Here is a 26,748-nt window from a genome sequence, read left to right as displayed (position 1 = left end):
TAATGTTCTGTTGTAGCATTTTTAAAATGTTTTTACATTTGGTTTTTAACATTTTGTGTTTTTCTTTGATTTTATTCTTGTAAATTTTCTGTTATCTAGGAGTTATTTACACCCTTTATTTCACTAAATGTGATTTATACATATTCTCTGAATTTTTTTCTCCTAACATGTACTTTTTTTTCACCTATCCCCCTGCCCCTCCTTTAGATTTATTGGCAGCTTCCTGATTTCTTCTAATTATTTTGGATGATTAATTGAAGCTGCATGCTATCAATCTGTATTTTTAATTTTTGGCTACAGTGACAAATGTTGTGAGATGAAAATAATAAATAAAAATTGGCCACATGCAAGTAGGACTCGCACTCTGAGGGTTCTTTAGAAACTTAATTATCTCTATGGACAGTCCATCAATCCCGGGAATCAAGAATCTTGATGATTGTTGCCTGTTGATACTAGTAAGATAATGGCCCCAGGAATTCTGAGACTTGCAAGAGTGTTTTAATTTTAATTTTGATGTTGGATAACAAATGACAAAAAATATTTTTGTATTATATAACCTCAGATTAACCCTTCTCAGATTTTGTTTCTTTACTTGTACTGCTAAATGCTGCTTCTTACCAAATTTCATGATTCTAGGTCAAAGGTAAGTATCCTACAGGTTTTAATGAGAGGGTTTGCGACAATAAAGGCTTGTGTCTTTTGATTGCTTTGACTTTGAAACTTACATTTATTACATTACCAGGTTACTTTAGTATGTAACATAAATTTGAGCATAATACGTATACCCGTTCCTGAGAAAAAGGGTTCTTAACATACAGACAGACGGACAGACAGGCAGTCAGAAACAAATGACAACTTTTTTCGTGTGAGATAATTACAAATCAACAATTTTCAGATTTTTTTTCCCTTTAGTTATCCTGGAAACCTTGCTTCTTGTCCAGTTTCATCATTACAGATCAATGGGAAGCACCCTACAGGTTTTCAAGATTGAGTATCAAATAATGTGACATAAATGGTTGTCTTTTTGGTTGCATCAATTTGTTTCACTGTCAGTTGGCCTTACACGTTAGTATGAGGCATAAAGTTCAACTTGATATGTGTACCCGTTCCTGAGGAAAAGGGATTTTAACAGTCTGTTGGGTGGACAGATGGACAACAAAATGATGCTATAAGGATTTCATTTTTACCAAATGAGGTACAGAACCCTGAATGAGAAAAGGGAGCCACTCACCTACAACTGAATGATGTGTGGTAGTTAGACACATGTAATAGCATAGAAGAAAGTGGACATTAATTTTAGACTGAAGGATTTACAAAGTTGTATTGATTGATTGATTGATTGTGAACAGTTTATTTTTCTCATTTTGTAAGTGGCAGACACTCTACCATTATCTGTAATGACACTTTTTTTATGAGGAATTTTTTTTACTGTTGTCGTGATTGTATTACTCCTTTGGATTCTTCCCTTTTTTTGTTTGTAGCCACTATTGATTGAGACATGACAGTTGATTCAAGTGTATAATCTGTTTATGTATTCAGATGTCAAAAATGATAGTCATCCAAAAGACGACAAATTTTGTGACAGATTTCAATATTTTTCTGTTGACAGAGATATCAGTCTCACCAGTTCTGAGATTACATGTGTTTCCTATGATCCTTGCACCAGGTTTCTTTTTGAAGCACCTACAAGTTATCCACATATCTTGTATATCTCCCATAATATTTGTTTCTGGTATTACAAGGATTAGAATGTTGTATTTTTAGAATGTTTTGTTTTTCCAACAGGTGGTTTAATGTACTGATCTTTAGATGGAATTAATGTTGAGTATTCCAAAAGTTTTTTTTTAGACTTTGATGGTGATCCTGTCTGTTTGTAGTGCTTGTGGTATTAAAAAAAATCTTGAGGACAATTGTGTTGCTTTTTGCAAAGTTTTATTTTCCTTCGTTATTACCACCTGCAGTACTTTTCTTTTTGAAAATTTCCCTCATACTTTTTTTTATTGGTTTCAGTTTAGAAAATCAAAAGAAATGCTCTACTTCAGTAGCACCATTAGAACTGTAAGTCCCAGAGCATATTAAAACAGCTGTTGCTAATGTGGAGAGGTGATGCTGATCAGAGTACCACATAAGATTTTAAGACACACATCTCTTCTCAAGTCCACCATGAAGACTGACATGTTTGGCTTGGGCTCAAAATGGCCAAATTTTTTAATATCAATATGGCACTGGGAAGTCAGTTGTGGAGCAGAAAAAAATTAGAGAGAGTGAAGGTAACAGCTCGCTATGTAATCGAGATATTGAGTTGTTGATAGGCACAAAAACAAGTGTTCAGAGAACATGTGCAAGCACGCACGCACGCACCCACACACACACACACACACACACACACACACACACACACACACACACACGTGTGTGTGTGTTTCTACATGAGCAGGATCCATCTGAAAGCCGAGCGCAATTCTCAGTCTCGTTAATGTGTCTTTTGGGACTCAGTGCCTCAACTATATGATGACTTGTGGGAAGCTTTACACCTGACTAACAAAGCCAAACAATATAATGTATTCTAAACACATCAACAAAAAATTGAAGTAGCAAACTTGGAGGATCACTGTTTAAGACACTGGATTCTCATTCTGGAGGAGCAGGGTTCAGTTCCCAATTGAGATGTTTATATTTTCCCACCTCCACATTGCAAATGTTTTGAGTGAAATGCCCAGTCGATGATGAAAAGGATTGCGGAAAACTCCTAAATAAATTCCAAAGTACAGTGCAGTTTTAATATCAATATATTTCCAGGACTCCGGTGTCCGAGCCTGATGAACTGTACCGGTTGCATCACATGTACCCAAAGTTGACATCAAATGACACAGTATTTACAACAATCAACAAACGAGTGAGCCTACAATACATTTGCTCACAACCCTAGCCAAAAAACGATTGCCCCAAGGCGCCTGCGTGACCTCTATTTATACTTTTGTTAACAATTATTTACAATGAAAATTACAATTTTATGTAAAATCACAATTAAAAGTTAAACCGAATATGAGATACACATTGCTAAAAATTTACAATCTTCGTGCTGAACAAGGTGAACCTATTTTCAACTTAGTTATGAGTTAATATAACATTTTCTGACCAATTATGTTACAGGTAACAATTATATTTCTAAATTTGTTTGTAACAAATCAACTAGTGCCCAAATTTTATTGCTAATATATATTGGAGATTCAATTAACATGCTTTATTTATGTGTTCTATTTAATTTGCTGTAGTAATTTTATACTGATAGGTTTACTGGTACATCCTGACCATGTGCTACATTTCTTTCGATTAGCTACAGTATTAATTTCACATTTATATTATGTTTCTCACATAAGAACAACATTAATCAGCAAAGCATCGTTTTCGAATTATATGTATACTAAAATAGTGGTTATTTTTGCATGTAATTTGGAAACAGGTCACTTTACAATTGGACAATTAGGGCTGGTGTTTATCTTTAATGCACTCCGAGGGATTCAGATAGGTAGCAATGAGATACAGTAATATTTCACAATCCAGCCCTCCGGAGTTGAGTTTTCTGTAGTTTCCCTCTATAGCTCAAGGCAAATTCAAAGATTGTTCTTGTGAAGACGAACCAATTTCCTTCCCTATCAGTAGAGGACTGCGCGGATAAGAAAAGTGCAATCCACATCAGCAAGGTCCTAATCCGCAACCACATCCGCAGCAATTAATCCGCATGCACAAGTTCCTTATCCGCATCAGCATATATTGAAGTTTTGAATGAGTAATGCATAGTAATAGACAGTAGTACTTACAATTATGTTATGTAATGACATAGTTATTGTTAGGGTGCCATTTCTGGGACAACTTAACTAATTTTGACTTCTTAAATCACAGTAAATGTTCTATACCTAGTCTAAAGCAGACCATTCCAAACAGGAAAGCATTGGCAGTCTGGAGCACACACAGTAGCGGTTCGGCTCTCGTGATATTGGAAACGCTATTTTAAAAAATAAAATTTAATGTACTAGTATCAAATGATGGAAATGCGTGTATAGAAACAACTATATTTCTCTGCTATTGTGCCAAGGCAGCTGAAAATGACAATGGTTTTAAACTGTTACTAGCACATTGCATCATTTACCGACAGTGTCAAACTTTTGAAGCCATTCATGTCAGCTGATGATTATATTATAGCTTACGCGTTCAGTCCTCGTCACTTCCAATATTTACGGTATTAGGCCTACACTGCAAAACACTGGCGCACCCGTGAAAAAGTTAAACTGCCAGCAATAAGTGACGTTGTCTGGAAGAAATAACTTGTCTTCCGAAGAGTGACAACAAAATCAGTGGTTATAGAAATTAGGAGTGGTTGCATGAGGTAGCAGTTCCTTAGCACTCACTGCACCGTACTTGGCCCCCACATCAATAAGAAACTGTGCCGTCTCGAGAAACCCAGATCCACATGCAACTTTGAATGGTAAAATGTCTTTGCTGACAAGATTTATAAGTTTTTCTGTCGCGGCTGTTTTCAAATTTGGCAGAACTTCAGGAACTTTCTCTTGGTATATAAATAAGTAATTATGCTGCTTTGTCCAGCCTCACACGAATGTTTTGGCAAATTTGAAGTTCCACTTTTGTGTCCGGTGTAGGAATATACTTTTTTACATGTAAAACAAGCCACTATATCTTTTATCTTTTCGTTGCAATCAAATACGTAACCGAATTTTTTCCAAATTGGTGATTTCAATTTGTTTTCCTTCACTAATGTAAAATCACCTTATTTCACCTTACACGAAATTGTATCCATCGATATGGTGTTCATTTGAAGAAAGAACTCTCACTGATATTTGCTAGGATGCACGTTGTCACTCTGTCACCACAAAGCGCAAACTGCAGGCAGCGGAAAATTGCAATGGGCACCTGTCTGGTAGACAGTGGGCAGGTTTGCCACCCAGAGAGCACTTCAGAGGCTACACGAAAGACACTGTCGCGGAAACGGATTAGGCGCAGGTCTCTTGGTTACAGCGACGTTGGTCGCAGCCAGGGCTGAGGACAACACACATCCGCTCTAGCCGGGCCCTGCAAGATTCCAAGAATGTCAACAGACTTGAAGTTCTGAACTAACCTTGCAACGTACATACTGGGCAGATGCCTTGCTCATTACCCGCAGATGACGCGCAGATACCCGCACCGGTCACGATTTTATCCGTTAATTAACAAATACCACGGATATCCGCATCTGCGCAGACCTCTACCTATCAGGACTCACAACCTTACTAGTTTAGTCCCTTTAAACAACAAACTAACCAACCTTCCATATCCTGGCCCAGTTCAAACATCTATCCATTTCTAATTACCCGGTCTCTTAATAAACTGGACTCTTTCTTCCCTTAATATGCAGTAATTTTTTGATGGTTCTCAGCAATGTGAAAGGAACTGGGAAGGAGAATAGGTTTATATGTCACTAGCTACCTTGCTTCTTTATGAAGAAGGATGTTGAAAAAAATCTTTTTATCCACCAGAATAATTTAGTTTCTGAAATTATGAAAAATAATGGTTTAATGGTATCCATTTGATTAGCACAGCAATGGAAATAGTATATTTTAGAGTGACTGATTGCTTGAACACATTTAATCTCAGTTAACAAAAATAATTTAGAGTGCTAGACTTTGGTTGTCATTGTGTAGAAACTGTTGTATCATTTTAATTTAGTAATCATTGAATATATATCTGTACCTGAGAGGTATAGGAGGAGAAGTCCAGTATCCACCATTTAAACCTTCTTTCTAATATCCACTCATTGCTTCATTTGTGATCCAGAATTTGCCCAATTTAGGCAGTGCTAAAAGGCTGTTTGTCAGTTCAACATTTCTTAAATCAGTCATTGATTGGATCAAAACTCAACCATTGATTTTACCATAACTCAGTCATTGGTTGGAGCATAACTTCGCAGTGTGTGGGAATTAAAAATACGGTGTAAGTTGAAACTGTGGGAATTGGACTTATACCTCTTCACCTCTCAGGCATGGATGTAAGGTTTTTATACATAAACACTGGAGTACAACTGCCAAAATTCAGTTTTCTTACACAATCTCATAAGAATTTTTTGATAAACATATTTTGTTGTAACATTTATTTTATTTGCTTTTAGACAACACCTTCACATGTGATTGGGCAGCTTGACAAATGCCTTAGAGAGTCTTTAACCATCGATGGTGTGCTTGAGTTTCGAAATGAACATTTCTGGACACTTTCATTTGGAAAAATGGTAAAATTATTGTTATATTTTATGCTGCTTGTTATTTCAAAGAACACTATTGTTGACGTAAATATTTATGCTATGAAAATGTTCCTACGCAGTGATAGTAATTTCATTGGTATGACATTTTATGTGAAGGTGGTTTTTGTGAACCAGTGGCATTGTATTCCCTTTCAGCTCAAAAAATATAATTAATCTGTTCCAGTTAGTGCACTGTTTTTGTGCATAAAGTCAGTTGTTCCTGCGCAGGAGTGTAGCGTTTGCCCCATTAGGCAGCTTCATACTGTTTAATCTTTTTTGTACAACCAATAATAAAAAAATCTCCATCTTACAGCTTATGTATCAATAAGTTTTGCTCAATTCTTTGTACCTGCCAAACATGTATGTTGATAAGCGATTCATGATTAATATTCAAGAGACTGATGTCCATGGGATCTTGTCCATCAAAGCAACAATCAACGTTCCATATATAACAAAGTTGCACTCAGATTTGAGGCAATAACCAATAAATGTAACAAAGCTGCTGTCTTGCTTAGATTTAAAGCTGTAGTGATTTTTCTCTGTCTGAGGAAAAAAATTGTCTACATACCAGTTACTAGGGACCTGAAAAATAGGAATTTTGTCATAAATGTGAAAATAGATGTAAATTCTACATCAGAATGCAAAAACATAAAATTACCCAATAAAGGCTGTTTCATAACAGATTTTATCCCAAAGAACTATTCAATCACAGACAGTTTTAAATAGCTTTATTTACTGTGTGTAAATATAAAAAATGTAACACATTTCATTGTACAAGTCATTAGGTTTTGTTCCCGTTCCATTGGTGTATGGAATACAAGAAGAATGATTGTTTAAATGCCTCTGTATGTGCTAGACTTAATCTAATCTTGTCCTCATGATCCCTATGTTAGCAATATGTAGGGTGGTGTGTATACCTAGAGTCATTATTTCAAGCTGGTTCTTGAAAGTTTGTAAGTAAGCTTTCTCAAGGCTCTTCAAGTATCTGCCAGTTAAGTTTCTTCATCATCTCTGTGACACCCTCCCATGGGTCCAAGAAACCTGTGATCATTTGTGTTGCCCTTCTCTGTATATGTTCAGTATCCCCTGTTAGTGCGAGTTCCATACACTTGAATAATATTCTAGAATGGATTGTTGCTAATTTTTAAGCAGTCTTTTGTAGACTGATAGTACTTCCCCCATATTCTACCAGTAAACTAAATTCTATCGTCTGCTTTACCCACAACAGAGTCTATGTGATCTTTCCATTTCATATTATAAAAAGTGTTTCAGGTATTTGTTTAAGATGGCCGATTCCAGCTATGACTCATTGATGTTATAGCAATAGAAGACTATGTTTTTTCGTTTTGTTAAATCCACAGTTTTACATTTTTAAACTTTTACTGCAAGTTGCTAATCTTTGCACCACTTTGGAATTTTATCAAGATCTGACTGAACATTTAAGCAGCTTCTTTCAGACAGTACTTAATTATAGATAAATGCATGATCTGCAAAAACTCTGAGGTTACTGTTAATATTATCCACAAGGTCATAAATATACACCATGAAAAAAAAGGGTCTCATCACACTTCCATGGGGCACATCCGAATTTACTTCTACATTTGTCATCAAAGCCCCATCCTTGATAACTTACCAGGGAGGATCCGTACCAGAAACTCTCAATCCAGTTACAAATTGCACCTGATACTACATATGATCAAATAGGTGTTTATACGGCACTGATTCCAAATGCTTTCTGAAACTGAGAACTATTCCGTCTACCTAAATGTCTTGAGCCAAAGCTTTCAGTATGTCAAGTGAGAAAAGTGAGGGTTGGGTTTTGCATGATCAGTGTGTTCAAATCCATGCTGGTTAGCATGGAGTAAGTCATTCTTTTCAAGATATATCATCAATTTTGAGCTCAGAATGTGTTCCAAGATTCAGCAACAGATCGAAGTCAAGGGTATTGGGCAGTAGTTTCGTTTGATCACTTCTACCACCCTTCTTGTAAATGGACGTGACCTGTGCTTTCTTCCAACTACTGGGCATGGCTTTTTGTTTCAGATATCTGTGATATATTATACACTGGTCAAGACAATTAGGGGATCAGTTGAGATATCTAGGTTCTGATGTATTGTCACTGTCAGAATGAACTAAAATGGTTCAATGTCTTCCTGTCAGTTCTATGGAGTGGAGGCAACAACATTACGGCCACCGAGATAGTGGTTATAACAGAAAGTTGCTGCAGAGAGGGTTGGTGTTGACTTATATTTACACTACCAAATGAATTACATAAGCCATTGGGTTCAAATAGTGAAGTGAGCAGGTAGTGTAATGCAGCAACAATGTGACTTACCCGAAGATATGGCATGGTGAGCCACAGGACAGTTGGAAATGGGACAGACACAAAGGGAAGTAGCTGCAGCTATTGGAGTGTCCTAAAGTGTAATTACCATGACCATGATGCGATTTCAGACAACAGGAACTGTTAAAAGAAGGCAAGGCCAATTTCATCCATGGGTAATGACATGACCATTATCTCATGTTAACAGCCCATCGAAACAGGAGGCGGAATGCAACTCAGCTGCCACACGCCCTCCAGGCAGCAACAGGATGCCCAATATCAATACAAACAGTCTGAAATCGCCTTCGGAGGCCTGTGGTGTGTGCCCCTTTAAAACCACGACACCGTTTAGCCCACAGAAACTGAACGGAGGAGCATCAGGACTGGAGTAGTAACAAAAGGTGCTGGGTGCTGTTCACAGATGAGTCAAGATATCTTGCTATGTGCAGGAAACATCACCATATCATGGTGGTGGATGAATGGTGTTGGCAGGAGTTAGTATTGGTGGTTGTACGGACCTCTATGCCATTCAGAATAGTGCTTTCACTGCTCAGAGGTATAGAGATCAGATCCTTCGACCTTTTGTTGTGCCCTACGCTGGTGCCATAGAAGGTGGGTTCCTTCTGGTGGACGATAACACCTGTCCCCACAGAGCTGCACTGGTGGACAACATGCTTGGAGCTGACTGAATTGAATGAATGGAGTGGCCAGCTTGTTCACTGGATTAAACCCGATTTAGCATGTTTGGGATGCACTTGGCAGATGCACTGCAGCCAGACCAACACCTCCCGCAGGTCAGCGGTTGAAGAGCTGGATATTGTACTCGTGCAAGAAACTGTACTGGCCGGTGATCACACACTGTATTAGAGGGGAACGAGTATAACTGTTTCACTGTTGTGGTGCCTCGTTCTACGTAAATGCCATGTAAATCTCAAGTAAAGAGTTGAGATAGCAAAATATTGTACTGGATCACACACAAATTACAATTGTAATTGATATCTGAATAAAATGGGTTATCATATGTCAATTGTGTATGATATCTCACCTGATCCCCCAATTCTTTTGAGCAGAGCAGCTGCAAAGACAGTATGGAATCTGACAAGAATTCCATCCAGTCCTGGAGCTATGTTAGTTCTAACAATTCCAGCTGTTTCTCAATTCCAGTGGCCCTAATATCTATTTCACTCATCTTTCAGTAGCTAAAAAAATTAAACTTGGACAGTTATCCTGCGTTTTCGTTTGTAAAGGAGCATTTGAAAATGGAATTAAGCATTTCTGCTTTTGCTTTGTTACTCTCAATTTCAGTCCACATCTCAGCTGGGAGTGTCTAGACACTGACGTTGGTGCTACGAACAGCTTTTAATATGACCAGAATTTCTTTGGGTTTTGTTAAACATGATTTGATGGTGGTCACTGAAGGCTTCATACATTGCTGTCTTGACAGCTAAATGCATTTTGTTCAGCACTCTGTAGCCCTATGCTTTGTTTACACCTATTATGCTGTATTGCATATCATCTCAAAGCCCATTTTGGAAAGAGAATATGCATAAGAACATGTTTGCAAGACAGAAAGTGCAAAACCCCAAGTATGTATCATTGCTCTTGTGTAATGTGGATGGTTGTACGTTCTCTGTACATACTATGTAACAGAATATAGAATTCAGCTGTGGGACCCAGCTTCTTAGAACAAAAAATGCATACATCTGTCTACTAGCTAAAATTCAAAAATTGGTGTAATCACTACTTTTACATATGACACAACTTCGAGAAGACAAAAACTGAATTTCATAAACTAATTTTCACTGTCATGTTTACATATTAGGGGCTTAATCAGTTTTGCTAGACTGGTCGAATACCACATCTGGAAATCAGCATTTTTGGTTTCTGATTCAGTTAGCATAATGGCTGACTCCCCCCCCCCCTCCCCCCCCCCCCCCCAATGAACCATGGACCTTGCCATTGGTGGGGAGGCTTGCGTGCCTCAGCGATACAGATGGCCGTACCGTAGGTACAACCACAACAGAGGGGTATCTGTTGAGAGGCCAGACAAACGTGTGGTTTGGTTTCTGATTCAGTTAGCATAATGGGTGAGTCCGTCCCCCCCCCCCCCCCCCCCCAATGAACCATGGACCTTGCCGTTGGTGGGGAGGCTTGCGTGCCTCAGTGATACAGATGGCCGTACTGTAGGTGCAACCACAACGGAGGGGTATCTGTTGAGAGACCAGACAAACGAAGAGGGGCAGCAGCCTTTTCAGTAGTTGCAGGGGCAACAGTCTGGATGATTGACTGGTCTGGCCTTGTAACAATAACCAAAACAGCCTTGCTGTGCTGGTACTGTGAACGGCTGAAAGCAAGGGGAAACTACGGCCATAGTTTTTCAGGAGAAAGAAAACTGGAATTCTACGGATCGGAGCGTGGAATACCCGATCCCTTAATCGGGCAGGTAGGTTAGAAAATTTAAAAAGGGAAATAGATAGGTTAAAGTTAGATATAGTGGGAATTAGTGAAGTTCGGTGGCAGGAGGAAGAAGCCTTTTGGTCATGGAAGTACAGGATTATAAATACAAAATCAAATAGGGGTAATGCAGGAGTAGGTTTAATAATGAATAAAAAAATAGGAGTGTGGGTAAGCTACTACAAACAGCATAGTGAACGCATTATTGTGGCTAAGATAGACACAAAGCCCACGCCTACTCGAGTAGTACAAGTTTATATGCCAAATAGCTCTGCAGATGATGAAGAAATCGAGGAAATGTATGATGAGATAAAAGAAATTATTCAGGTAGTGAAGGGAGACGAAAATGTAATAGTCATGGGTGACTGGACTTTATCAGTAGGAAAAGGGAGAGAAGGAAACATAGTAGGTGAATATGGATTGGGGGGAAGAAATGAAAGAGGAAGCCGTCTGGTAGAATTTTGCACAGAGCATAACAATCATAGCTAGTACTTGATTCAAGAATCATAAAAGAAGGTTGTATACATGGAATAATCCCGGAGACGCTAAGAGGTATCAGATAGATTATATAATGGTAAGACAGAGATTTAGGAATCAGGTTTTAAATTGTAAGACATTTCCAGGGGCAGATGTGGACTCTGACCACAATCTATTGGTTATGACCTGTAGATTAAAACTGAAGAAACTACAAAAAGGTGCTAATTTAAGGAGATGGGACCTGGATAAACTGAAAGAACCAGAGGTTGTAGAGAGTTTCAGGGAGAGCATAAGGGAACAATTGACAGGAATGGAGGAAAGAAATACAGTAGAAGAAGAATGGGTAGCTTTGAGGGATGAAGTAGTGAAGGCAGCAGAAGATCAAGTAGGTAAAAAGACGAGGGCTAATAGAAATCCTTGGGTAACAGAAGAGATATTGAACTTAATTGATGAAAGGAGAAAATATAAAAATGCAAAAAAGGCAAAAAGGAATACAAACGTCTCAAAAATGAGATCGACAGGAAGTGCAAAATGGCTAAGCAGGGATGGCTAGAGGACAAATGTAAGGATGTAGAGGCTTATCTCACTAGGGGTAAGATAGATACTGCCTACAGGAAAATTAAAGAGACCTTTGGAGAAAAGAGAGCCACTTGTATGAATATCAAGAGCTCAGGTGGAAACCCAGTTCTAAGCAAAGAAGGGAAGGCGGAAAGTTGGAAGGAATATATAGAGGGTTTATACAAGGGCGATGTACTTGAGGACAATATTATGGAAATGGAAGAGGATGTAGATGAAGATGAAATGGGAGATAAGATACTGCGTGAAGAGTATGACAGAGCAATGAAAGACCTGAGTCGAAACAAGGCCCCGGAAGTAGACAACATTCCATTGGAACTACTGACCACCTTGGGAGAGCCAATTATGACAAAACTGTACCAGCTGGTGAGCAAGATGTATGAGACAGGCGAAATACCCTCAGACTTCAAGAAGAATATAATAGTTCCAATCCCAAAGAAAGCAGGTGTTGACAGATGTGAAAATTACCGAACTATCAGTTGAATAAGTCACAGCTGCAAAATGCGAATTATTTACAGACCAATGGAAAAACTGGTAGAAGCGGAAGTTCAGTTTGGATTCCGCAGAAATGTTTGAACACGTGAGGCAATACTAACCTTACGACTTATCTTAGAAGAAAGATTAAGAAAAGGCAAACATACGCTTCTAGGATTTGTAGACTTAGAGAAAGCTTTTGAGAATGTTAACTGGAATACTCTCTTTCAAATTCTGAAGGCGGCAGGGGTGAAATACAGGGAGCGTAAGGCTATTTACAATTTGTACAGAAACCAGATGGCAGTTATAAAAGTCGAGTGGCATGAAAGGGAAGCAGTGGTTGGGAAGGGAGTGAGACAGGGTTGTAGCCTCTCCCCGATGTTATTCAAACTGTATATTGAGCAAGCAGTAAAGGAAACAAAAGAAAGATTTGGAGTAGGTATTAAAATTCATGGAGAAGAAATAAAAACTTTGAGGTTCGCCGATGACATTGTAATTCTGTCAGAGACAGCAAAGGACTTGGAAGAGCAGTTGAACGGAATGGACAGTGTCTCGAAAGGAGGATATAAGATGAACATCAATGAAAGCAAAACAAGGATAATGGAATGTAGTCAAATTAAATCAGGTGATGCTGCGGGAATTAGATTAGGAAATGAGACACTTAAAGTAGTAAAGGAATTTTGCTATTTAGGGGTAAAATAACTGATTATAGTCGAAGTAGATAGGATATAAAGTGTAGCCTGGCAATGGCAAGGAAAGCGTTTCTGAAGAAGTGAAATTTGTTAACATCGAGTATAGATTTAAGTGTCAGGAAGTCATACCTGAAAGTATTTGTATGGAGTGTAGCCATGTATGGAAGTGAACCATGGACGATAAATAGTTTGGACAAGAAGAGAATAGAAGCTTTCGAAATGTGGTGCTACAGAAGAATGCTGAAGATTAGATGGGTAGATCACATAACTAATGAGGAGGTATTGAATAGAATTGGGGAGAAGAGCAGTTTGTGGCACAACTTGACAATAAGAAGGGACCGGTTGGTAGGACATGTTTTGAGGCACCAAGGGATCACAAATTTAGCATTGGAGGGCAGCGTGGAGGGTAAAAATCGTAGAGGAAGACCAAGAGATGAATACACTAAGCAGATTCGAAAAGATGTAGGTTGCAGTATGTACTGGGAGATGAAGAAGCTTGCACAGGATAGAGTAGCATGGAGAGCTGCATCAAACCAGTCTCAGGACTGAAGACCACAACAACAACAACAATGGCTGAGTATCTTCAATTACATATTAGAGATAGACGTCTACATACTCACAAGCGAGTGGTCCAGTCCTACATGCCAACACCTACCGTGAATTTTTCCGCATGAGAAGAATACACCAAAAGAAATGCACTGTCAAAATTTTACCTGCTAAGATGCACTGCAAGTACTAAAAAAAAGTTAAAACTACTCATTGAACTCATTTTTTTTCTACACGAAGAACCACTTACAACTCCAATTTGTACAGACCTTCCCACCCAGCACACAATCGGAAAATTAGGAGATGCAGCTGTGACATGAGAACAGTTTCATTTATACAGAACTCGAATGGAAAAAGGAATTATTGTGCCTGTTGTTCTGCATATTGTGCTGCATACTAGGCATACTTGATCAAATTCATTAAATGTGATGATGTGAATTTTGACAGTGCAGAAATGGCTGAAGTTTAACAATATTGTCCCGCTGAAAAACCTGAAATAACAAAGAGCTATCTATCAGAAATTATATTGTCTGACAGTTATCTGAAAAATGCTTTTCACTTTGAAAATTTTTTAATCAGTAATTGAATTGTGTTATTAGTTCTGGATCCAAATTATATTAACAGTCTTTTTGTCATTGTCCTAAAGACAGGGGTGTCATTATGTCCAGGCCAAGAGGGATACTGTACTTTCAAGTATTTATGATGACACAGTGTTAAATGTGATTGAGAAATTTTTTTACCAAAGCACACAATAAATATTCTTTGTCCATCCTCTTCTGTAGTATTACTGTGTGTCACAGATATGATAACACACGAGTTGGGATGGCAGTCGTTAAAACAAAGGCATTTTTTGCTGCTGTGAAATCTTTCTGCAAAAATTCAATCAACTACTTTCTGCTCCAAATGCAAAAATATTTTGTTGGTACCCACCTACATAGAGAGAAATGATCATCACAGTAAAATAAGATAAATCAGAGCTTACAAAGAAAGATTTAAATGTTTGTTTCTATCATACACTGTTCAGAGTGGTAGAGAAATTGCTTAAAGGTGGTTTATGAACCTCCTGACAGGCATTTAATTGTGAACTGTATAGTAGTCATGTAGACGCAGACATAGGCTTAAAGCTAAAGGAAGTATAACTCTAAAACATTAATGTGCTCCTTGAAAATGTATAATGGGTGATAAGATTCAAAAGTCTGCAAGTCAAATATGATTTGTATCAGGTGCTGCAGATGGTAGAGGTATTTACATGGACCATATCTTACAGCAGTAATTTGCTGCAATATCTTTGCTGTCCACATTTCTGCAGTGTGGCGTCAATACAGTCAATTCTCTGGTTTGGCTAGACAGTATTGCTGATGTCACAGGCAGCTGCAGCATTTCATTATGTGGCAACACATAATGAAGTTGTAATATTTCATTGCTAAAAGCACAGTGTCTGAAGAAATAGCTATATCAATTGGGAAAAGAATAATAGTACACCACAAAAAAGGAGAAACATTGTGAACAGTGTGAAAAAGTTCAGAATACAGAATTGTGCTGTGTGTCGGTAATAAAGTGGTATTGCGGGTTCCAGACCAGATGAGAGGAAACACAGATTACCACATACCATCCCACTGATGATGCCTTAAAGTAATAAAAAGGTGAAAAGTGTCTGGGAAAAATTAATTTGCAGTAAGAAAATGCAGTTTTATTTACAAAACAAGTATTTCTGCACTTGCTGTGGAGGATGGCCAAACAAACAAACTTGTTATCAATAAAGAGTTTCAGAGTGGAGTCATATTAGCTACACAGCTGGCTGAAAAGGGCTCTGTGCCGCTGCAGTGTGCCATCTCAATCAGAGGTGGAGTGAAAGATTTTTTTTTTTTTTTTTTTTTTTACATGTCTGAAGCAGGAATTGAACTGATTGTGTAAACAGTGATATGTGCTGCTCAACAAAAATAAAGTATAAATAAAAGTACCAATAACATGAAGCAAAGGATAGTTTCCACTCACCATAAAGATGACCCATTGAGTTGTGGACAGGCACAACAAAAAGACCATTACATATTATAGCTTTCAGCCAAAGTCGTGGGGGCGAAGCAACCTGCAGGAAATGTGGAAAGCAGCCCATGAAGCTGGGACTGGCTGTCCATCTCCAGCAGTCTGTGTTAACTGCTTTGGAAGCCACATAGTCTGAAGCTGAGATTGCCCTGTTGTTGCAGAGGAACTAAAAGTGAGCAAGTGGATATCCTTCGCAGAAGCCAAAAAGGAATATAAGGTGATGAAGCGCCACTCCCCCCCCCCCCCCCCCCCCCCCCATGTCTTTACCACCTCTAATGCTTCTCTGGCACAGACTCTGTTCCTAAGGTCAACTCTTTGATGCAGATGACGTCCAGCGAACTACTATCCACCACCAGCACCTGTACTTGCATGTGTACACGCAAGGCAAAGGGAGTAAGGATTAAGCAACTGTCACAGAAAAGACTAGCAATAGTTCCGTAGTGAGCATCAAGAGGGCACTCTGTAAGCAAAATGCCTCTCAACATCCCCTGTCCCCCTCATCCTCAGATGGGTAGTGTGCAGAATCACAATGTTCAGGTCAAAAGCTGCATCGAGTGCCATCAGTGTCATTCTTTCACATCTGACTGCTGAGAAGACATCACAGAGTTAGGTGCCTCAGATCCAGGCAGCCCCTTCAGCCCCCTGCTCTACAAGTTCTTCACCTGCCCAGTACAACGATAGGGGTAAATTAAAACCATGCCAATGAAATGGCTCCTGTACTTCAGTGGAACTTGCAGGGATTCAGGATGCCTATGGAGGAACTTTGTCTACTATCTCAGGGTTGACCACTGTGTCTGTCACTGCAGGAGACTAATTTTAATCGGCCATACACCTCTGTGGTATGAGACTATGTACTCCACAAAAAGGATGACCTTAGTGGAGAGAAAACTAGAGGAGAACTAGGTATTTTCATCTGTACTGACTACTACTCCTCGCCTCTCTCCCATACAGCAAATTTACAAGCTGTTGCATTATCAGTGCACATGCGTCTTCTGTTGATAATATGTTCCCTGTATCTGCCTCCACATAAATCGCTCAACAAAGAGGCTCTCAACGACCTTTTTACACAGCTCCCCCACCCCATTGTGTTATTTCGATGCACATAATGGTCTTTGGGGCTCTGCAACTACCTGCCCCAGGAGTAGAGCAACTGAGAGGTTTCTCCTGTCAGCAAATGCATGTTTGTTAAATATGGAACATAACATGCACTTCTGCACTGGAACTGGGCCATTCTCTGCCATCTATCTCTCACTTTTCTCCTGTCCTTGCTCACCTTGCTCAATGGGAAGTGATTGATGACTTGCATGGAAGTGATCACTTTCTGATCTGGTTTGACCTACCAGATGGGCTGGAACCCAAAAGGAAACCATTTCGATGGGTGCTCAGTAGAGCAGACTGGATGCTTTACAATCGGCTAGCCCAGTTTGAACATCATGTGAATGTTCACAATAGGTGGATCATATTACCAAAATGATCCGCTGCACCGCTGAAGCATCCATTCCACAGTGCACAGGACAATTGAAGAGGCACCCTGTTCCTTGGTAGAGTGACAAATGCTGCTCTGCAATCAGGACTAGGCATGCAGCCCTGCATGCAGCCAACTGCCGAGAATCTCATGGCCTTGTGGGTGGTGAGTGTAAAATTATTTGAGAGAGCAAGAAGAGGTCATGGCAACAGTTACTGAGCATCATTAATCATTCCACGAAGAGTTCTGTTGTATGGGAGACCATTAGGAGAATTTCTGAGAGAGCAGGAGGGGTGTTTCATAGCTGCTGTAATGGCGAAAAGCACTCTTCAAACTAGGCCATGAGACATTGCCCAAACTATAGCAGTCTATTTTGTTGCCACATTTACTTCAACTGCCAGTCAGGATCCGGGTTGCTACAGAGCAGTTACTGAGAGGAGCAATTTGGACTTCGGGTCCACCACCGATGAAGATTATAGCTGCCCATTTTCCATATGGGAGCTGGATTCTGCAGTGTCTGCATCTCGAGCACATCCCCTGGTCATGACAGAATCAGTTACAGTATGCTATGTCACATCACTTGGCGAAATGAAGATATCCTTCTCGCACTTTTAGTGCCATTTGGGTGTCAGATCACTTTCCCAACTCATGGCATGAGTCAGTTGTAATTCCACTTTTAAAACCTGGGAAATACTGTACCTGCCCTAGTAATTATCATAGTGCTGCCCTCACTAGCTGCATGAAAAAGACCTTGGAGCAGATGGTCAACCACCGCCTTGTCTGGATCTTAGAATTCAGGCAATTTCTTGGTTGCTTTCAGTGTGGGTTCAGGAGGTATCATTCCATTTCTGATAACCTGCCCCTACTGGAGGCAGCTATACAACAGGCTTTCCTGCATCGGCCTCATATTCTGTGATCAGGTCTGGAGAATATGGCGGCCAATTGAGGGCCATGCCAGTGGCCTCTGGGTACTCCAGAGCCCTGCTTCTCCAGGACATTACACACTCTGTCGCTTCGATGGCTTCGAGCTCTGTCTGGCATGAACCACACCTTTTCAAAATCAGGGTCAGTCTGGATAAAGGAGATGAAAAACATCTTCCAAAAGTTTCGCGTACTATTCGGTAGTCACTGTGCCATCAAGGAATATCGCACTGATTATTTCGTGACTGGACATTGCACACCACACAGTCACCCATTGAGGGTGAAGAGACTTCTTGACCACGAATGCAGAGTCTCAGTTCCCCAATTGCGCCAATCCAAATGAAAGTGGGCTTTGTCTCTAAACCAAACCATACAGCACACACTATTTCCATCAAGCCCCACGGCCAACCATGCAGTTTGAACATCCTATCGCAAACCGTTCAGAAGTTACAACAATTTTATTTCATTTAGTTCAATAAATGTCACCCTGTATGAATGCAATTTATATGGCCACTGTATTGCCAGACAGCATTGTTGGAATGTACTGCAGGCAATGTGCAATTTTTATGGGGCATGTAAATGTACATTAACTTGTTTCACCAGTGGTTGGAGGCACTCGACCCATTGTTCTCCACTCTGATGTCAAGCCTCATTCGACATGATTTTTCTTAGTACTCTCATGCTCCATTTTTGAATCTGACTATACTAGGCATCCATGTTGCAGAGTTTGGCCATTTAGGGCAGCCTGTTTTAACTCAGTGTTGAACTTGAGCAGTTGTGTTGAGGGAAAGGTTGTAATTATTACTTTCAAGTTACTAGGGGCAGAGTGGCTAGTTCTTCATGCACAATTCTTTCTGAGGATGAGATAGTAGAGATTTTAGAGGAATTTCTAAGTGGAAACGAGGGTGACAAAGATTTTGATGATGAGAGTGAGTCATTTGTAAACAATTCAAGTTAAATAACAGTGGAAACTGTCCACCCGAAGAAGTTCAAAAAATTTCACACAATCAAAAAATTTTGTATTGTAATGCTTATGTAAATATATTTGAATGAAAGCACACTTGTTTTAATATATACCCTACTTGTTAGTCAGTGGCCTCATTGTTTCCACAGACGGATTTTGCCAATCCTTTGGGGCGCACTTGCCGCTTGGATTGTGTAAATTTAAATAAGAGCACAGAAAGATGTCCTGTGTCCGCATTACAGAGTGCAGAGGGTTCAACTATTGTCTATATATAATATTACATGGCTCTAATACAGATGCTGTGATTTTGCACTTCATAATATTGTGCTGAAATAAAAAGAAGTGTGCATGGAGCAGGAAGATTGGGCTATTCACATATAAACAGCATTTCTCACCTTTCTCACTTGTTGAATAGTCAAGTCTCATGATGACTGCATACAAATTATAACATGTAAGGTAAATAAAGGTATGTTGACTATATAGAGAAACTCCACATACACCTGAGTGGCAGTATTGAAGTAAAGGAAAGAATAACCACTGTGGCTACCTGCAAAAGTCTTTAATTTCAATTTTAAAATCTTGTTAATTCAAGGGTAAACCAGTAAGTTTTAAATGCCAAAATACTGTCTAGAACTGCATGCAATTGTGCAATTTCATTGGCCGAGGGACTGTATGCAGAGAACAGTCATCTCTTGTTGTGCTGCTGTCACTACCCTGCTCTGCAAATTATTTATTGACTAACCCTTGTATTTTCACTGTCATTGATGTAAGAAGACAAAACTTTAATTTCCGTGTATTTTGTTTACAGGCAGGATCTCTTCATGTGCGTGTTCGGCGTGATGCAGATGAACAACTAGTGCTCGCTCACATTGTGGACAAATTATCAAATGTGGTATCGGAATTAACAGTGCAAGTATTTAAGGATGAATGGACCTTAAGAAGAGGTGTGAATAATATTGCTCCATTACTATCCATGCCAAACAGTGTGCCGCAACCATTTCATTTAAATGATGTCAGTTATAGTCGGACTAACTCTGCAGTCAATGGCAAAAATGCGCGTGTGCCTCATGGTAACTGGGTAGATGCTACTGCTCTTCCACATTCCGGTAACAATTATTCTGCAAGGTTACTCATCCCTCATGGTGCTACTGCCCAGACCGTTAAGTCATCAGTTCCAGTGGGAAAGATTGACAGTTGGAGTAACATAGGAAATACAACTAATGTGGCTCCAAACTACAATATGAACATTGTCCCAGCTACTCAGGCAGTGCAGCGAAGTGAGAGGCAAACAAATTTCAATACATATGAATCTAATTATGTGAGTAATTCACTTCCACTGGCAAATAGTTCATCATTTCAAAGTGTGGATCAAACAAGCAACCCTTTTGGCACGCTAGTTGGAACTACTATTGAAATAAATCATTCACCACATAAAAACAACCCGTTCTTACACGAGATTCCTGTGTCAATGGTAACAAATCCTCAGAATGTTAGAAACAATAATCTCCTCCTATCAGGAACTAATATGTTAGATTCTGATAAATTTGTGTATCGTCCGCACTGAAAATGTGGTTTATGGCTGTGAATTATTAAGGACTTCAACACTCACTGTTATATTCAAGAAAATGATTACTCAAACATATAATATTTATTTATAACTGTAAGTTTTTCTGCAAGAAATTACAGATGTCAGTTTTAAAAAGTCTATTAATATTGTTGACAGTGTTTCCTACCAGTATTTTTATGACAAAGTTTAATGCTATCTAGCAGTTTTAATTGAAATTTGTGATTAACTTTGCTGATTCCATGTTTTTTGTAATCATTGTAATGGTGGCATGTTTTTCAACCTATAATAAACTAAATAATAAAGACTGGATAACAATTTATAGTACAATAAATATTGTTTACCATTTTACAGTTGAAGACTTTCAAGCTTAGAAGTAAAGAAGTTTAAAACTGTATTTTAGTCATATTTTTCTATTTCTGTTGTAAATGTGATGGCTACTGAATAGAATTTACAAAACTGAAACAAAAACTTTTTTCTCTGTTTTTAAGGCTGCAAGTGTTTAAAGGGAAGGGCAACTGGTACTGTTCAGTGTGTTTCCATTTAATTTTCTAGACAGTAGGGATGTAGATGATACGAATTACACTTGTCAGTTAAAAAATTTGGAAGATGTCAATTGAGAAGAAAGAAAAAGTGAACCTTGTGGCTTGTTGGTCTTTGGTTGCTACAGTGTTAATTGATGGTATGAATGAATATGTGCATCACATAGGGATTAAAATATTTCTCTTACCTTTATAATATAATAAAGTAATGTAAAATTCCAGATCAGTGTGAAATAAGGAGTAAAAGTACTATTCATTTGGGTGAGTAGAAGTCTGTGCTCCAATCCTTTATATGTGTGTGTTTATCATCTGTGACTTATCAAAGAAATATACTGTCCTTTTTAATATTAAAAAATGGAAATTAAAATTATTTTCATATTGCTAGTGTTTTTATTGTGTTACCTGTAATGTAATTCAGTGAACACTACTGTCCCAGTTTATAATTTCAGAGCTACACAATCACATCGTCATATTGCTTGCAGATAGTATTAATACATTTAGTCTTTTCTGACAAGCAGCTCTTTGTTATCCTAGATCTTCATGCCTCATATGATCATAAAAACAAGTTAATCTGATAAGAGAGGTATACTGTATTACAGTGTCTTTATTATACACATGAAATAACTTTACAAATAAATGTTATTCAGATTCCTATTGCTAGTCTGGTGGCCAAAGATTGCAAACTCATGTACGAATGTTCCAAATATAAAGCATTTCATTGATGATGGATCAACATTCTAATTGTCAAACATAAATTTGTGTGGTTGTGTAAGAAGTAATCTCCTCCTGGAACACAAACCAGTCCATCTTCTCTAGTCTTCAACTATCTTTCTGATGCTGCTCTGTCCTAGTCTTTTGTTGTAACAAACAAAATAGAGAACACCAGTAAACAGACAATCACTTTAATATGTAAACCACAATTGTATCTGATACAGAGTCCATGTACATAGCTAGATTGGTGCTGAGTGAACAATCGAAGATCTGCGAGCAGAGTGTAGTTATCAGTCAAATAGAACATTACAAAACAAGGAAGAGTGCACCTCTCTTTGGTGTTAAACAGTGGTCTCCATGTGGTGGTACTGGGCATTTTCTGTGCACATTGCTCTGGAGTCACAGCTGTCTTGGTACCTGAGCTTCGCTGCTGCATACTGCCATGGGCAGATCAAAAGACAAATTACTGGCCAGCGCCTCGTATCCGATTGACTTATGATGGACAGCGAGGTGCTGGCACAATTGTATGGTAACTGTGGCTTACTGCAGTGCTCTCCTCTTGTTGGGGTGCTGTGTGCTGTTGTTTGTCACTCCAGCGTCCCTCACCCATTTTATGAGACAGTGCTCAGAGTCCAGAAAGCTGATGTCCATTTCTTCAGAGATGCCCCATTCAGAAGGCGCCGCACCACACGCAAAAAGATTCCTGTCATGCCTTCGAGTTCAATTTATGCAGAAATTAATGTAAGTTGTACACAAGCACTAGTTTTATATGATGATGATGACGACGATAATGACGTTATGGTCTTCAGTCCTGAGACTGGTTTGATGCAGCGCTCTATGCTACTCTATCCTGTGCAAGCCTCTTCATCTCCCAGTACGTACTGCAACCTACATCCTTCTGGATCTGCTTAGTGTATTCATCTCTTGGTCTCCCTCTACGAATTTTACCCTCCACACTGCCCTCCAATACTAAATTGGTAATCCCTTGATGCCTCAGAAAATGTCCTACCAACCGATCCCTTCTTCTAGTCAAGTTGTGCCACAAACTTCTCTTCTCCCCAACCCTATTCAATACTTCCTCATTAGTTATGTGATGTACCCATCTAATCTTCAGCATTCTTCTGTAGCACCACATTTCGAAAGCTTCTATTCTCTTCTTGTCCAAACTATTTATCGTCCATGGTTCACTTCCATACATGGCTACACTCCTTACAAATACTTTCAAAAACGACTTCCTGACACTTAAATCTATACTCGATGTTAACAAATTTCACTTCTTCAGAAACACTTTCCTTGCCATTCCCAGTCTACATTGTATATCCTCTCTATTTCGACCATCATCAGTTAGTTTTCTACCCCAAATAGCAAAACTCCTTTACTACTTTAAGCCTCTCATTTCCTAATCTAATTCCCTCAGCATCACCCGACTTAATTCGACTACATTCCATTATCCTCGTTTTGCTTTCATTGATGTTCATGTTATATCCTCCTTTCATGACACTGTCCATTCCCTTCAACTGGTCTTTGATGTCCTTTGCTGTCTCTGACAGAATTACAATGTCTTCGGCGAACCTCAAAGTTTTTATTTCTTCTCCATGAATTTTAATACCTATTCCAAATCTTTCTTTTGTTTCCTTTGCTGCTTGCTCAATATACAGAATGAATAACAAGGGGGAGAGGCTAAAACCATGTCTCACTCCCTTCCCAAAAACTGCTTCCATTTCATGCCCCTCGGCTCTTATAACTGCCATCTGGTTTCTGTACAAATTGTAAATAGCCTTTCGCTCCCTGTATTTTACCCCTGCCACCTTCAGAATTTGAAAGAGAGTATTCCAGTCAACTTTGTCAAAAGCTTTCTCTAAGTCTACAAAAGCTAGAAATGTAGGTTTGCCTTTACTTAATCTAGCTTCTAAGATAAGACGTAGGCTCAGTACTGCCTCATGTGTTGCGATATTTCTACGGAATCCAAAATGATCTTCCCCGAGGTCGGCTTCTACTAGTTTTTCCATTTGTCTGTAAAGAGTTCACGTTAGTATTTTGCAGATATAGCTTATTAAACTGATAGTTCGGTAATTTTCACATCTGTCAACACCTGCTTTCTTTGGGATTGGAATTATTATATTCTTCTTGAAGTCTGAGGGTATTTCGCCTGTTTCATACATCGTGCTCACCAGATGGTAGAGTTTTGTCAGGACTGGCTCTCCCAAGTCCGTCAGTAGTTCTAATGGAATGTTGTCTACGCCCCGGGCCTTGTTTTGACTCAAGTCTTTCAGTGCTCTGTCGAACTCTTCACGCAGTATCATATCTCCCATTTCATCTTCATCTACATCCTCTTCCATTTCCATAATATTGTTCTCAAGTACAGTGCCCTTGTATAGACCCTCTATATACTCCTTCCACCTTTCTGCTTTCCCTTCTTTGCTTAGAACCGGGTTTCCATCTGAGTTCTTGATATTCATAAAAGTGGTTCTCCTTTCTCCTAAGGTCTCTTTAATTCCTGTAGGCATTATCTATCTTACCCCTAGTGAGATGTGCCTCTACATCCTTACATTTGTCCTCTAGCCATCCCTGCTTAGGCATTTTGCACTTCCTGTCGATCTCATTTTTGAGACATTTGTATTCCTTTGTGCCTGCTTCATTTACTACATTTTTATATTTTCTCCTTTCATCAATTAAATTCAATATTTCTTCTGTTACCCAAGGATTTCTACTAGCCCTCGTCTTTTTACCTACTTGATCTTCTGCTGCCTTCACTACTTCGTCCCTCAAAGCTACCCATTGTTCTTCTACTGTATTTCTTTCCCCAATTCCTGTCAATTGTTCCCTTATGTCCTCCCTGAAACTCTGTACAACCTCTGGTTTAGTCATTTTATCCAGGTCCCATCTCCTTAAATTCCCACCTTTTTGCAGTTTCTTCAGTTTTAATCTACAGGTCATAACCAATAGATTGTGGTCAGAGTCCACATCTGCCCCTGGAAACGTCTTACAATTTGAAATGTGGTTCCTAAATCTCTGTCTTACCATTATATAATCTATATGAAACCTGTCAGTATCTCCAGGCTTCTTCCATGTATACAACCTTCTTTTATGAATCTTGAACCAAGTGTTAGCTATGATTAAGTTGTGCTCTGTGCAAAATTCTACCAGACAGCTTCCTCTTTCATTTCTTAGCCCCAATCCATATTCACCTACTATGTTTCCTTCTTTCCCTTTTCCTACTGTCGGATTCCAGTCACCCATGACTATTAAATTTTCGTCTCCCTTCACAATCTGGATAATTTCTTTTATTTCATCATACATTTTTTTCAATTTCTTCGTCATCTGCAGAGCTAGTTGGCATATAACTTGTAGTACTGTGGTAGGCGTGGGCTTCATATCTATCTTGGTCACAATAATGCGTTCAATATGCTGTTTGTAGTAGCTTACCTGCACTCCTATTTTCCTATTCATTATTAAACCTACTCCTGGGAGAATTTTGCACAGAGCATAACTTAATCATAGCTAACACTTGGTTCAAGTATCATAAAAGAAGGTTGTATACATGGAAGAATCCTGGAGATCAGATAGATTATATAATGATAAGTCAGAGATTTAGGAACCAGGTTTTAAATTGTAATACATTTCCAGGGACAGATGTGGACTCTGACCACAATCTATTGGTTATGAACTGTAGATTAAAACTGAAGGAAGTGCAAAATGGCTAAGCAGGGATGGCTAGATGATAAATGTAAGGATGTAGAGGCTTATCTCACTAGGTGTAAGATAGATACTGCCTACAGGAAAATTAAAGAGACCTTTGGAGAAAAGAGAACCACTTGTATAAATATCAAGAGTTCAGATGGAAACACAGTTCTAAGCAAAGAAGGGAAAGCAGAAAGGTGGAAGGAGTATATAGAGGGTCTCTACAAGGGCGACGTTCTTGAGGACAGTATTATGGAAATGGAAGAGGATGTAGATGAAGATGAAATGGGGATATGATAGTGCGTGAAGAGTTTGACAGAGCACTGAAAGACCTAAGTTACAACAAGGCCCCAGGAGTAGACAACACTCCATTAGAACTACTGACGGACTTGGGAGAGCCAGTCCTGGCAAAACTCTACCATCTGGTGAGCAAGATGTATGAGACAGGCGAAATACCCTCAGACTTCAAGAAGAATATAATAATTCCAATCCCAAAGAAAGCAGGTATTCACAGACGTGAAAATTACCGAACTATCAGTTTAATAAGTCACGGCTGCAAAATACTAATACGAATTCTTTACAGACGAATGGAAAAACTAGTAGAAGCTGACCTTGGGGAAGATCAGTTTGGATTCCGTACAAATATTGGAACACGTGAGGCAATACTGACTGTACGGCTTAGCTTAGAAGCTAGATTAAGGAAAGGCAAACCTACGTTTCTAGCATTTGTAGACTTAGAGAAAGCTTTTGATAATGTTGACTGGAATACTCTCTTTCAATTTCTGAAGGTGGCAGGGGCAAAATATAGGGACCGAAAGGCTATTTACAGTTTGTATAGAAACTAAACGGCAGTTATAAGAGTTGAGGGGCATGAAAGGGAAGTAGTGGTTGGGAAGGAAGTAAGACAGGGTTGTAACCTCTCCCCGATGTTATTCAATCTGTATATTGAGCAAGCAGCGAAGGAAACAAAAGAAAAATTTGGAGTAGGTGCTAAAATCTATGGGGAAGAAATAAAAACTTTGAGGT

The 26,748-nt window shown here is 39.1% G+C and overlaps 1 protein-coding gene across 12 annotated transcripts in view; it reads left to right on the top strand.

Moving 5' to 3' along the window:
• LOC126278659 (zinc transporter 6-A-like) overlaps positions 1–21,710 on the top strand; it is a 471,888-nt gene extending 450,178 nt beyond the window's left edge. For 10 of the 12 annotated variants that reach the window (XM_049978881.1, XM_049978875.1, XM_049978874.1 and 7 more), the window contains 2 exons: positions 6,161–6,277; positions 20,033–21,710. In XM_049978881.1, the coding sequence (XP_049834838.1) occupies positions 6,161–6,277; positions 20,033–20,788 (873 nt within the window). In that variant the 3' untranslated portion in view covers positions 20,789–21,710. The remainder of the gene's footprint in view (positions 1–6,160; positions 6,278–20,032) is intronic. The other 2 variants (XM_049978886.1, XM_049978883.1) reach the window with 1 other exon arrangement.
• Positions 21,711–26,748: the final 5,038 nt, after the last annotated feature.

Source organism: Schistocerca gregaria, chromosome 6 (genome assembly GCF_023897955.1).
Source record: "Schistocerca gregaria isolate iqSchGreg1 chromosome 6, iqSchGreg1.2, whole genome shotgun sequence".
Taxonomy (NCBI): domain Eukaryota; kingdom Metazoa; phylum Arthropoda; class Insecta; order Orthoptera; family Acrididae; genus Schistocerca; species Schistocerca gregaria.
Note: the sequence above shows the minus strand (reverse complement) of the source record. Positions and strands in the feature narration are given on the sequence as shown.